The following is a 14,531-nucleotide window of genomic DNA, read 5'->3' as shown; positions in this document are numbered from 1 at the left end:
AATTACGTCACAATGAAAAAAATATTGTTCACGGATATCTACCTTAAAACTCGCTTATTGGTATTTTATTTTATTTATTTATTTATTTATTTATTTATTTATTTATTTATTTATTTATTTATTTTTAAAAAAGAAAATTTTTTTTTACTGTTATTGGCCTTTGAACGTGAGAAAAAAATACTTTAGAAGTTGGGAAATGTAGTTTAATTACTGGTTTTCCAAAGGATGCAAAACGTTAAAAGCAACAACTTTGACTTCGTTTCCCACAATTCATACCGCCTCGCATCGTGTTCATCGTCAGGTTTACGTCACGCATACGACTGTCATGCTCCACATCCGCTTCATAAGTATCAGACGCCAAACTTTGACATTATCTGTTTGTTTTATGGATTTGGGATTGTAGCCAACGAATCAAAATTATCATCCTGTGTTGACTGAGTTAACTAAGAAGTCCAAGATTGAGAAGAATAGCCTTTATATTGGGGTTTGGTAGCGTTCTTCCTCGCAATGTATACATTGTTATCCGGGTTTTACAAATACATGTTTCAAAAGGACGAATACTGCATTCTAATCCTTGGATTGGATAACGCTGGAAAAACGGTATGTTTCATCTCGTCCGTCTCGTACATCTTTATTACAGGGATCGCCATTTTGTTTGTTTACATTCCCTCGGAAAGCTACAATAAGAGCTGAGCTTAGTTAAGTTAAGGAGTACAACATTATGTTTTTTTCCTTTCCTAATGAAGATCTAAATGCCAACTTGTTTCGCTTTTCGGATCACTACAAGCATAGTTTGTCTTCATCTCTCGTCATCTTCCACTACATCACCAGAAAGTTCCATTACTCCGCAAGAGCTGCTTACTTCTAGAAATTGTGTTTTTGTCCGATCTAGAGCTAACATTTACATAATTTACATAGGCTACAGGTTTATTTGTTTTCTTAGGCAGGTCATATAAGGACTTGAAAATTACAACAATGTTTTTTGGTGTAATATACAGGATCTTCTCAAAAAATGAGCATATTGTGATAAAGCTCATTATTTTCTGTAATGTACTGATAAACATTAGACTTTCATATATTTTAGATTCATTACACACAACTGAAGTACTTCAAGCCTTTTGTTGTTTTAATATTGATTATTTTGGCAAAAAAATTGAGAAAAAACAAAAATCCCTATCTCAAAAAATTAGCATATCATGAAAAGGTACTCTAAAGAAGCTACTAACCTAATCATCTGAATCAATGAATTAACTCAAAACCCCTGCGAAAGATTGCTGGGGCTTTTAAAAACTCCCAGCCTGGTTCATTACTCAAAACCGCAATCATGGGCAAGACTGCCGACCTGACTGCTGTCCAGAAGGCCATCATTGACACCCTCAAGCAAGAGGTTAAGACACAGAAAGAGATTTCTGAGCGAATAGGCTGTTCCCAGAGTGCTGTATCAATGCACCTCAGTGGTAAGTCTGTTGGAAGGAAAAAGTGTGGCAGGAAACGCTGCACAACCAGAAGAGGTGACTGCAAGAAAGATTGTGGAGGAGGGCCGATTCCAGACCTTGGGGGACCTGCAGAAATAGTGGACTGAGTCTGGAGTAGAAACATCCATATCCACCCTGCACAGGCGTGTGCTGGAAATGGGCTACAGATGCCGCATTCCCCAGGTCAAGCCACTTCTGAACCTGAAACGGCGGCAGAAGCGCCTGGCCTGGGCTACAGAGAAGCAGCACTGGACTGTTGCTCAGTGGTCCAAAGTACTTTTTTCAGATGAAAGCAAATTTTGCATGTCATTCGGAAATCAAAGTGTCAGAGTTTGGAGTAAGACTGGAGAGAAGGAAATGCCAAAATGCCTGAAGTTCAGTGTCAAGTACCCACAATCAGTGATTGTCTGGGGTGCCATGTCAGCTGCTGGTGTTGGTCTACTGTGTTTTATCAAGGGCAGGGTCAATGCAGGAGATTTTGGAGCACTTCATGCTTCCATCTGCTGAAAAGCTTTATGGAGATGAAGATTTAATTTTTCAGCACAGCCTGGTACCTGCTCACAGTGCCAAAACCACTGGTAAATGGTTTACTGACCATGCCATTACTGTGCTCAATTGGCCTGGCAACTCTCCTGACCTGAACCCCATAGAGAATCTGTGGGATATTGTGAAGAAGTTGAGAGACACCAGACCCAACACCGTGGATGAGCTTAAGGCTGCTATCGAAGCATCCTGGGCCTTCATAACACCTCAACAGTGCCACAGGCTGATTGCCTCCATGCCACGCCGCATTGAAGCAGTCATTTCTGCAAAAACATTCCCGATCAAGTATTGAGTGCATAGCTGATATGATTATTTGAAGGTTGACTTTTTTTGTAGTAAAAAACACTTTTTTGTATTGGTCGGATGAAATATGCAAATTTTTTGAGATAGGGATTTTTGTTTTTTCTTGTCTTTTTGACAAAATCATCAATATTAACACAATAAAAGGCTTGAACTACTTCAGTTGTGTGTAATGAATCTAAAATATATGAAAGTCTAATGTTTATCTGTACATTACAGAAAATAATGAACTTTATCACAATATGCTAATTTTTTTAGAAGGACCTGTACTATCGTAGGTCCTTTTTATGATTTCAGAATCAATTCATTTGTTGTTATTGGGCAAAAAGCACAATAAAATTTGAACTCGAGACAGCATCTCTAATGGATGGTGTAAACAGAAGAACTGTTCAAGTTGCTAATTAAGTTTTCAATTTTGTCTTTTGAAAAGTTTAACAGTGAGGCTTTACTATCTTTTCATAGACCTTTTATTCTTCTTTAAAATTCCTTGGGTTTAACCATGTTGCAAAGACACTGTTAACAGTCTGGAAGGAGCAGAGTATCATACTCAGTCTGTTCACATCAAGAAGTGTTTTCAATATTTGATTACAAACATGTAAGTAAAATCATTTACGAGAGAGTGGGTAAATGTTTAAAAATTTTGTCTGGAAAAGAAATCACAAAAAGGGCATTTGTTGGTAGATTAAGATATATGCTGTTTCAATTTATGTATTTCTTAGTTATAGAAGTCCGTCTGATTTCAAACACAAAGAGAAAGCAATTCAGGAACACTTTTGAGCACCTTGAAAGGTGGAAAAGTGCTATACAAGTATAACACCATTTACCATTTATTTTAGTTGTCAAATAATTGTAACCACAACTGTAAAATGTATGTGTGATAACGCTCTCGTTACAGACCTTTTTGGAACAAACCAAAACAAAGTTCAGCAAGAACTATAAGGGAATGAATTTGTCCAAGATCACAAGTACAGTAGGACTAAACAGTAAGTAGGTTTTGTTGTGTTTGTGAATGTGTATATAAGTTAAACCAACCTGTGTATTGACAAAAGTGATTCCTAAAGTACCCCTCTCTGTAATGGAGATAAGCCTTGAGCTTAATAGTATTGAAAATTTTTAAACCAATCTGAAAATGTGCTTCAAGCCAAGCAGCCTCCCAACTTGGCACCTTGACACCTGTTTTGTCCTTGGGAGTGGTCCAAAATTTCCACTAGTTTTGTGAGAAACAAAACATTTTACCCAAGTCATACCATTTAAACTAGGTATGAAAAAGTATGTGAACCTTTTGGAATGTCTCACATTTTTGCATAAAATCACCATCAAATGCGATCTGATCTTTGTCAAAATCAGTCTGCTTTAACTAAAACCACCCAAACACTTACAGGTTTTCATATTTTAATGAGGATTGCATGCAAACAATGACAGAAAAATAATTGTAATTGTCAGACCGAAGCGACACGGCAAAACGCCACGCTAAAAAATAAGTAAAAATATCAAATTAGCTTACCTCTTCAAGGCCGGCTGTGGCAGGCAATGGATCAGCATTGTCATCTGTTGGTCCATGGCCCTCAACGAAACGTTTACTGCATATGAAAGTGAATGGCTTCACTTGGCTGGCGTTAAACTGGTCTTTTGGACGTCCGCACAAGTTTATCCGTTGTTCACATTTTCCCCTCTTTTTTGGCTTCGGGAAACGTATGAAGATAACATCCTTCATATGTGTGATGTCGAGAGTCCTTTCTACAAGTTCCATAGCAGCAGTGTTTACTCTGTGTGTTCTTTTTTGAAAGATTACTGGCAGAAAACAAGCAGTACTAGCATTCGTTGTATGCGAACGCGCTTCTATGTTGACCACCCTTCCGGTTTACGATAGTGACGTCACGCAGCCTTGCGGTCTACAAGTAGCATTCGTGTGGTACGCTATTGTTTACCTTTATTCAGTCAGTTTTTGTTACATCAATAGAATTTTAACAACCTGTCCTGAATTTTGGGGTTAAAATACCTTGTAAATACACAAAACTTTTATTTTTTTGAAACTTTTTATTTAATATGTGTATTAAATTGCGAATTTCATGCCTGTAGACTGGTCGACTAGTCGCCCAAAAAAATCTGAGACTAGTCGGCAGGGAAATTAGTTGAAATTCCAATCCCTATTCCAAGAGGACAAAAAGTTGAGTCAGAGTTCATTTCGGATCTTGAGGAAAAAAGTGCTTGTCTTTTTATGTATTTTATGGTTTGAACTGTGAAGTACGGCTTTCGACTGCTACTCAATCATTTTTGCTAATGTAAATCATTTGCAGTTGGAACTATTGATATGGGCAAGGCTCGTCTAATGTTCTGGGATCTGGGAGGCCAAGACGAGCTGCAATCTCTCTGGGACAAAGTAAGTGATTTTTAGTGATAAGTTAACAACCAGTTACACTCCCTGGGTGTTTATTAGAAAATATCTGTGGCATTTGTTCCTATGGAATTTAAATGTTTCCCTGTTTAGAGTGTTGGATTTGAACTTCGGTACAGTCAAAATAATTAACAAAGTTGCCATGCTTTTAGTCTTATGAAGCACATCACACACATCCTGCCCAGCCATACTTTGATGTCGATTGCTGTCAATGGCAGTGAATGACTGAACAATGTTTGTTTCACATTTAGTACTATGCGGAGTCCCATGGAGTTATTTATGTGATTGACTCAACTGATGAAGAACGACTTTCAGAATCAAAGGAGGCCTTTGGTAAGTCATCCCACGCACAGCAAGTACTGGGTTTCTGCAATTCCCAGAGTGTCTGATGACTTTTTGGTGTTCTACATGTACAGTGTATCACAAAAGTGAGTTTACCCCTTGCATTTCTGCAGATATTTAAGTATATCTTTTCATGGGACAACCCTGACAAAATGACACTTTGACACAATGAAAAGTAGTCTGTGTGCAGCTTATATAATAGAGTTCATTTATTTCCCCTATCTAAACCCCTGGCAACAAAAGTGAGTACACCCCTAAGTGAAAGTTGTCAATATTAACACACGTACAACATGTCAACTGTCAATATTATTTTGTGTGGCCACCACTATTATCCAGAACTGCCTTTACTCTCCTGGGCATGGAGTTGACCAGAGCTTCACAGGTTGCCACTGGAATGCTCTTGCACTCCTCCATGACGACGTTGCGGAGCTGCCGGATATTTGAGACTGCGCACCTCCACCTTCCGCTTGAGGATCCCCCAAAGATATTCTATTGGGTTCAAGCCTGGAGACATGCTTAGCCAGTCCATCACCTTTACCCTCAGCCTCTTCAGTAAAGCAGTGGTCATCTTGGAGGTGTGTTTGGGGTCATTGTCATGCTGGAACACTACCCTGCGACCCAGTTTCTGGAGGGAGGGGATCATGCTCTGCTGCAGTATTTCACTGTACATATTGGAGTTCATGTTTCCCTCAATAGAATGTAACTCTCCAACAACTGCAGCACTCATGCAGCCCCAGACCATGACATTCCCACCACCATGCTTGACTGTAGGCATGACACACTTATCTTTGCACTCCTCTCCTGGTCGCCGCCACACATGCTTGAAACCATCGGAACAAAACAAATTAATCTTCGTCCCATCAGACCATAGGACATGGTTCCAGTAATCCATGTGCTTTGTTGACATGTCTTCAGCAAACTGTTTGCGGGCTTTCTTGTGTACCGTCTTCAGAAGAGGCTTCCTCCTGGGGTGACAGCCATGCACACCAATTTGATGTAGAGTCCGGCGTGTGGTCTGAGCATTAGCAGGCTGACCCCCCACCTCTTCAATCTCTGCACTAATGCTGACAGCACTCCTGCGACGATCTTTCAAAGAAAGCATTTGGATGCTCAGGCTCAGCACATGCTCTCAGCTTCTTTGGACGACCGACCCGAGGCCTGTTCTGAGTGGACCCTGCTCTTTTAAAACGCTGGATGATCTTAGGCACTGTGCTGCAGCTCAGTTTCAAGTTTCAGTTTCAGGGTGTTGGCAATCTTCTGTTAGCCTTGGCCATCTTCATGTAGTGCAACAATAAGTCTTTTAAGATCTTCAGAGAGTTCTTTGCCATGTGGTGCCTTGTTGGAATTTTCAGTGACCAATATGAGACAGTGTGGGAGCTGCACTACAAATTTGAACACACCTGGACCTAGTAACACTAATGAGTCACATTAGATTTTGGAGTGAAAATGAGAAGCCGTACTCAATTTGGACATTTAGGGATGTAGATTTTAAGGGGCGTACTCACTTTTGTTGCCAGGGGTTTGGATATTAATGGCTATATTTTTAGTTATTTTAAGGGAAAAATAATCGAACTCTATTATATAAGCTGCACACAGACTACTTTTCATTGTTTCAAAGTGTCATTTTGTCAATGTTGTCCCATGAAAAGATATACTTAAATATCTGCAGAAATGCGAGGGGTGTACAGACTTTTGTGATACACTGTATACAACATACAGTATGTAAAGAAATTAAGAGGCTAAATTTTATTGAAAACAATTTTTCCCTCTTAAAACCAGACATAAATATTGTATTACACTCAAATTGTATTGTACTTTTTGAGTAAAAGATGTGTGTACTCTTGAACTAACATTGACCCTAACATTTAATGCTAAACCTTCAAAAGTTTAGACGAGTCACATTGATCGCGTGAAGTCCGTTATTTTCGTGATAGCAGCTGTCATCAAGGTCTTGTCAACCCACTAGAATGCTACCAAAACCAACGCAGGCTCCCTCGTAGAATCTGCAGACCTTATTGATAACACAAATTTCATGGAAAAACACCAATTTCATGGCTACGTTCATACCTCAGGTCAATTCAGATTTCTTTGCCCATATGCTGTATCTGCTATTTTCCTTTAGTAGGAACAGTCCAATCGACTTATCGCAAAGCCCCGTCTGCTTGTAAAACTGCGTCAACCCAATGCTCTGTCACATTCTTTCAGTGACAGTGATTGAGTGATTTGCTGATGATGGCGGTGTTCAAATTTCTTAATTTGCACTACCACAGACGGCATTAGACCTGTTTTTTTATTTTTTTTATTTCATATTGAAGCAGACAGACAGGGTTGCAGTATGCAGTGGAGCGGTATGTGGTGGTGGTGGTGTTATACTTATATAGCGCTTTTCCTCCTTTCAAGGCGCTCAAAGACCATGGCACAGTGGGGAGAACAAGTATTTGATACACTGCCAATGGGTTTTCCAATTGGCAGTGTATCAAATACTTGTTCTCCCCACTGTACTTAAACTTTACAGAGAGAACATTTTTATAATCAAGGCGAAATGTTACCGCTCACAACTTAAAAATGAGAAACCCCACTGGCTGAATACAGTGGTATAAAAAAGTATCTGAACCTTTTGGAATTTCTCACATTTAAAATCTCCATCAAATGTGATTTGATCTTTGTCAAAATCACACAGTTGAAAAAACTGTCTGCTTTAACTAAAACCACCCAAACATTTACAGGTTTTCATATTTTAATTAGGATAGTATGCAAACAATGACAGAAGGGGGGGGGGGGTAAGTAAGTCAACCATCACATTTAATATTTTGTGCCCCCCCCCTCCCCCCTTGGCAGCAACAACTTCAACCAGATGCTTCCTGTAGCTGCAGATCAGTCTGGCACAACGATCAGCACTAATCTCGGCCCATTCTTCTCTACAAAACTGCTTTAGTTCAGTCAGATTCAGGTCTTTAGGTCATGCCACAGCATCTCAATGGGTTTTAAGTCTGGAATTTGACTTGGCCACTGCAGAAGGTGTATTTTGTTCTTCTGAAATCCTTCTGAAGTTGATTTACTTCAATGTTTTGGATCATTGTCTTGTAGCAGCGTCCATCCTCTTTTTAGCTTCAACCGTCTGACAGACGGCTTCAGGTTTTCCTGCAAAATATCCTGATAAACCTTTGAATTCATTCTTCCATTAATGATTGGAAGTTGTCCTTGCCCTGAGGCAGCCCCAATCATGATGCTCCCTCCTCCATGCTTCACGGTGGGGATGAAGTGTTGATGTTGGTGAGCTGTTACATTTTTCCTCCACACATGACATTGTGTGTTTCTCCCAAACAATTCAACTTTGGTTTCATATGTGTAAGAAATTCCAAAGATAGATACTTTAGATAGAAATATACTTTTTCAACCCACTGTATACCACATTTCAATACACTGTAACACCAAATTTTATGAATCTACTCCAATAATGAATCGATTATAGAGCAGAAAATCCAATGTCCCTGCCGAAACAATATGTACTCTTAATTTTTTATTAATGGTGTCACTTTGCATATGAAAACTGGTAAGTCATGAAATTGAAGCATATATCCTCAGGTGCTGTACTGTAATTATCCTTAGATCACGATGTCACAGTTTTTTTTTTATATGAAGATTTTAAAAGTACCTTGACTTTCAATGCAGTAAGTTTTTTTTTTCATCATGAGAAGTCATTGAAAAGTCTGTCTGAAAGTCATTTCTCATGTCATTTTAGAAAAAATGATCAGCAGTAATGTGTTAGAAGGTGTCCCGCTCCTGGTCCTGGCCAACAAACAGGATGTACAGGTACTGTTGAGTTTTGTTCAGTTAAAAACAAATTGTTTTCATCTAACCTCCATGCTTTGTTTTTTATGAATCGAAAACAGGAACATTAAAGACGGTGCCATTTAAAAAAATTAATCGAAGAATGACAAGAATCCCATGACGCAAGAGCCACTTTTCTATTGGCACGCCTTAATTTAAGGAAATTAAGACATCTTCAAAGTGATCGAGGCTGTTGTACAATTTGACACATTTGCATGTTCATGTGCTTCTATGTGCAATCATTTGTATGCACTTGGCAATCATGTCTTTTTTTCTATGCACTTAACAAGGGCAAAAAAATATTAAAAACAAAGTACCTTTAAAAAAAAAAAAAAATCTTACATTTATACACTGGTATGAAAAAGTATCTGACCCTTTTGGAATTTCTCACATTTCTGCATAAATTAACCATCAAACGTGATTTGATCATTGTCAGAATCACACAGATGAAAAAGCAGTGTCTGCTTTAACTAAAACCACCCAAACATTTAGAGCTGAAACGAATACTCGAGCAACTCGAGTAACTCGAGTTTAAAAACTGATCCGAGTAATTTTATTCACCTCGAGTAATCGTTTATTTTGACAGCTCTAAGCATCACGTTTTGCTCGGACTACTTTTAATGCGGGACAACGCGCTGATGTCACGTGCGTAGAGGAAGAAGCAAAAAAAAAAAAACTTACTGCAGCCGACAACCGCTACAAACGACGCCGACGTTGCTAAATACTAGCCCGCTCATGCTACGTTAGTTGCAGGTGGCGTCCAGTGAGTCTCATAGAGATCACATGTATGTTGAACTAGATGCGCAATGACAGACTAGGCCGCGTCTGGGCAGCGTTAGCAAACAGCCGCCATCTTAAAGCAGTAGAGCGCTAATAAAGAGCGCTAAACGCTAATATACTGTATAAGATTAACGTTACTGTCACTACTAGCTCACCTTACGTTAGCACTGCGGAGGGCTAGGTTTCAATTAATTAAGACCGCTTTCGATGCGTTGCTAACGTGTCTTACATACAGGCTATAACATAACATAGCGTTGTGGAGTGATGAGGGTGTCAAATAAAAACTCAATAATGCTAACTATCAATTTTAGCTCAGTAGTCATTGCAGGATAAAACACCAAGTAGCACTAGTCCCTAATGTGCTCCAATACAGCCTGTATCATACATTTATTTTGAACAGTGCAAAAACTCAAAATCCTATCAGGACTTACAGTTTAGACTAACTTAAAACTTAACTAGAACTTAAAAATGGCTTGACACAAATAGAAATTTAATTGAAAAACGTGGGAAAAAATCCCAACTTTTAAGTGATGTGTGTTATCAAGCGTAAAGGCATTTTTAGGTGTGTTTATATATATATATATATATATATATATATATATATATATATATATACTTTTTTAAAATAAGATCTAAAGGTTTTTTGAGTGAAAGCAGTGAATTAGTCATTTTTTAAAATTCTAGTTACATCTGAGATGCAATTGTTGGCTGTTTTCAACAATATACATAAAAAATAAAGACATTGATTGACTAAAAATGATAAAATGTCTTGTTTTCTCATGTATATCTATAATTGCTCTTCACCTAAAAATATATTTGTTTTATCCGATTACTCGATTAATCGATAGAATTTTCAGTCGATTACTCGAGTACTAAAATATTCGATAGCTGCAGCCCTACAAACATTATAGGTTTTCATATTTTAATGAGGATAGTATGCAAACAAAAACAAAAGGGGGAAAAATAAGTAAGTCAACCATCACATTTATATTTTGTGACTCCCCCCACCCCACCTCGCCTTTGGCAGCAAAAACTTCAACCAGACGCTTCCTGTAGCTACAGAACAGTCTGGCACATCGATCAGCACTATTCTTGGGCCGTTATTCTCTACAAAACTGCTGTAGTTCAGTCAGATTCCCGGGATGTCTGGCATGAATCGCTGTCTTTCGGCCCAGCATCTCAAAGAGGTTCAAGTCTGGACTTTGACTTGGCCACTCCAGAACATGTATTTTGTTCTTCTGAAACAATTCTGAAGTTCATTTACTTCTGTGTTTTGGACCATTGTCTTGTTGCAGCATCCATCCTCTTTTTAGCTTCAACTGTATCACAGACAGCCTCAGGTTTTCCTGCAAAACATCCTGATAAACCTTTGAAAACCTTTGAGGAATTCCAAAAGGTTCAGATACTTTTTCATACCACTGCAGTTATGTATTATAGAGACTTGAAATTTCAAGTTGAAGTCTTTTTGCAGTACAGTAACACTCAATATCGGCGGGAAAATTTTGAATCAGTTGCCATCTAAAGTGAATATCCCTGATTCATCAAGCACGTGTCATCTTGTGCGTAACAGTTTTGTTAACTAATCATTTTTGCATATCCAACTCCTTCCCTGTCAGAACTGTTTGTCCGTGCCGGACATTAAAACAGCCTTCAGTGACTGCGCACCAAAGATTGGCAAGCGAGATTGTTTGGTCCAACCATGTACTGCCCTCACAGGGTACGGAAGCAACATTTGTTATATTCTTTCACAAAATGATCTCACAGCTGGATTATACTGTATATGCATTTCTGATGCAGAGATGGAGTCAACGAAGGCATCGAATGGATGGTAAAGTGTGTGATCAGGAACATTCACCGGCCACCTAGACAGAAGGACATCACATAGAAGTGGATCATGTCTCCTTTTTCTGATATTGGATTTATCAAGAACATTCCCTGTAAACCTTGGAGATGTCTACTCTCTCCTCCTGTGTCTGCTGTGACTTGGAACAGCATGAATATTTTCTGGTTTATGAACTTATGATAGAGTGTCTTTGACTGATACAGGGATACTAAACTATTATGTGGACATGGTCGTTCTCAATCTTTGTCAGATTGTCAGATTTTCAACGTAAGCTCGCTTTTGTAAGCCTGAACATTCCTATTACCCACTGCCTCATCAGAATTAAATATTGTCTCATCACATTGATCCAAGTACTGTAAATCAATCGTCATATTGGGCAGAAACCTCCCATGTCAAAATGTCACTTTCTTATTTTGGTTCTGTTATTTTTACAAGTTAATGACCAATTTAAACCCAAATAGTAAAATATCGTTATAACATCATTTCCCAACATTCACATGCACGCAACAGCAGGGCTAAACAAGCTTCAACACTGCAGAAGTAAACAATGTCATTTTGAGGTGCATCAAATGTACATGAAGAATTAAGAACTAAGGGAACAAGAAATATACAACCCCTAGCAAAACGTATGGAATCACCAGTCTCAGACGAGCACTCTTTTATTATGTAGAACAAACTCAGATAAAAAAGCTTGAAAAATATTGAATTGGTTCAAAAGTGCAACTCTTTAGCATTCAGAAATACTAAAAGAAATGAAAAAATAAAATAAAAATTGTTTTCGGCAACGACGACTATAACGAAAGTATTTCGTCAAGACAATAACGGGCTAAAAACTTTTATTGGGAGATTAAAACATAACGACATGAATGCCAGTTTTCGTCTGACAACATAAAAATGTACCATAGTTTTTGTCTCATGTTCACAAAGTGTGGTTGTGTCACTCATGTGACGTGCTGCGCCCTCCCCTTAATTGACCTGCTAGTGTCCTCTCCAGTCTTCCCATTGCCTGTTTTGAGATACACACGCTAAGATTAGTCTTCTTTTCGTGGCAAGAAGAGAGAATATGCAATGTTGCTTTAGCCTTTAAAGGTCTGTGCGGAGTGATCATCATACACAAAATGTAACTCGTAGCGTTAGCATAGCATTCATATTCACGTTAACAGAAGGCTATTGCAAATGGCAAGCGTCCTATTAAACTATGCTGAGTAATCACACACTAAATGGAACTCGTAGCGTTAGCATCTGGCTATTGCTAACAGCAAGCGTCACACTCTCAGACAACTTTTTTTTTTTTACATACAGTTTGTGGCGTCCTGGTGGGTATATATATATTTTTTTCCATTTTACAGACGAAAACTTATTAAACGTCAACAAAAACTAGATGAAGACAAACCGATTATGAGATAACTAAAATATGACAGACTAATAAGTATTGTCGTCCAAAAGACTAAGACGAAAATTAAAAGAGCTGCCAAAAACAACACTGGTGGTCAGTAAATGTTACTTTTATAGAGCAAGTGCAGCGAAATAAATATAGAATCACTCCATTCTGAGGAAAAATATATGGAATCATGAGAAACCAACACAGAAATAACAAGAGTTCAAAACACATCTCTAGTAATTAGTTGCACCACCTATGGCTTTTATGACAGCTTGCCGTCTCTGAGGCATGGACTTGATGAGTGACAAACAGTATTTTCCATCAATTTGGTGCCAACTCTCTCTGATTGCAGTTGCCAAATCAATCTTGCACTTTGTGGTGGAATTTTTTTTTTTTTTTTCAATTTCCACCACAGGTTTTCAATAGGGTTGAGAGCTGGGCTATTTGCAGGCCATGGCATTGACTGGATGAGTCTTTCTCCAAGGAATGCTTTAACAGTTTTAGCTCTGTGGCATGATGCATTGTCATCTGGAAAATTACAAACATATTTTCAATTGATGGGATAAGGAAGCTGTCTAAAATTTCAATGTAAATTTGGGCATTTATTGAAGATTTAACCACAGCCATCTCCCCAGTGCCTTTGCCTGACATGCAGCCCCATATCATCAAGGACAGAGGGAATTTTGATGTTTTCTTCAGACAGTCATCTTTGTAAATCTCACTGGAACGGCACCAAACAAAAGTTCCAGCATCATCACATTGTCCAATGCAGATTCTTGACTCATCACTTAAAAAACAGGCATGAAAATCTCTCACCTTTCGGCGAAATTCGCCGTTTTGAAGTCAAAAAGGATGACCTACTTGAATCGTGTAGATCCGAGGAGAAAAAATTGTAAAGGGGGGGGGGTCGTTTGTAGGCATGTGCCAGTTACCTTCACGGATACCATGCTATGAAAACGTCGCGGTTACAAAACCACTAAAATTTTCCGTCATACAGTAGTACGTATTCGTTATTTTTCATGTGTCGAAAATGCAGCCAGAATTAGCTTGGCGCGGCAGCGCTTACCCCTTCCCCTGTTTGATGCTGCGTGTGTCAGTGACGCTATTCCAGCAAACCCAAAAACAAGCACTCCAAACGCAAGGCGTAAATTCTTCAATTTAATGATCTCTCAAATCGTGGTAACTGAAATATACCAAATGAATACATTTAAAACGTTGTACACTCGTATTTTTCCACATGTGAGTAGCTTCAACAGTTTAGCTTCATGAAAAAGTTCGTCAAAAACAAAACACACATTTTCCTTTCAAATTCAATACACAAAGTTACTAAAAACTTACAAAGACGAATGATAGGCAAGGCTTAGCTAGGACAGCAACTTCATTGAGGTTAATCACAGCCGCTGAGAGTAGAGAGAAACAAGTTTGTATGCGGGGAGGGAAAAAAAAAAAGAGCGTCAAAGATCGCTAGTTGCGACAGATGATCTTGTACTAAGCACAAATTCACATTCGCTGGAGGAGGTAAAGTATCACTCCCAATTGTTTTTAGATGAATGCATTTGCCAGCATATTGAATTTAGTGAGTAATGGTTTTCGTTTTCATATTTTGTGGTATGACAAAGTTACTGCCGTTCGTTGCAGCTT

At 38.6% G+C, this 14,531-nt stretch overlaps 1 protein-coding gene across 2 annotated transcripts; it reads left to right on the top strand.

Annotated features, from left to right (window-relative positions):
• The first annotated feature begins 289 nt into the window (after window positions 1-289).
• Window positions 290-13,769, top strand: arfrp1 (ADP-ribosylation factor related protein 1). Of its 2 annotated transcripts, XM_057847098.1 has the most exons (7): window positions 290-600; window positions 3,214-3,301; window positions 4,616-4,698; window positions 4,965-5,046; window positions 8,798-8,868; window positions 11,283-11,383; window positions 11,464-13,769. In XM_057847098.1, exons 1-7 carry the CDS (start codon window positions 508-510, stop codon window positions 11,549-11,551), a joined length of 606 nt encoding a protein of 201 aa, XP_057703081.1. In that variant the 5' UTR covers window positions 290-507; the 3' UTR covers window positions 11,552-13,769. The 2 variants fall into 2 exon arrangements, with proteins under 2 accessions (XP_057703081.1, XP_057703082.1); XM_057847099.1 differs by lacking the exons at window positions 11,283-11,383; window positions 11,464-13,769 and adding an exon at window positions 8,949-10,215.
• Window positions 13,770-14,531: the final 762 nt, after the last annotated feature.

This window comes from Corythoichthys intestinalis, chromosome 9 (genome assembly GCF_030265065.1).
Source record: "Corythoichthys intestinalis isolate RoL2023-P3 chromosome 9, ASM3026506v1, whole genome shotgun sequence".
Taxonomy (NCBI): domain Eukaryota; kingdom Metazoa; phylum Chordata; class Actinopteri; order Syngnathiformes; family Syngnathidae; genus Corythoichthys; species Corythoichthys intestinalis.
Note: the sequence above shows the minus strand (reverse complement) of the source record. Positions and strands in the feature narration are given on the sequence as shown.

Coding starts and splice junctions, on each gene's coding strand:
- arfrp1 (XM_057847098.1), top strand. CDS start 508: ATGTATACATTGTTATCCGGGTTTTACAAATACATGTTTCAAAAGGAC. Junction 5,047..8,797: donor AGAATCAAAGGAGGCCTTTG/GTAAGTCATCCC, acceptor ATGTCATTTTAG/AAAAAATGATCAGCAGTAAT. Junction 8,869..11,282: donor CCAACAAACAGGATGTACAG/GTACTGTTGAGT, acceptor CTTCCCTGTCAG/AACTGTTTGTCCGTGCCGGA.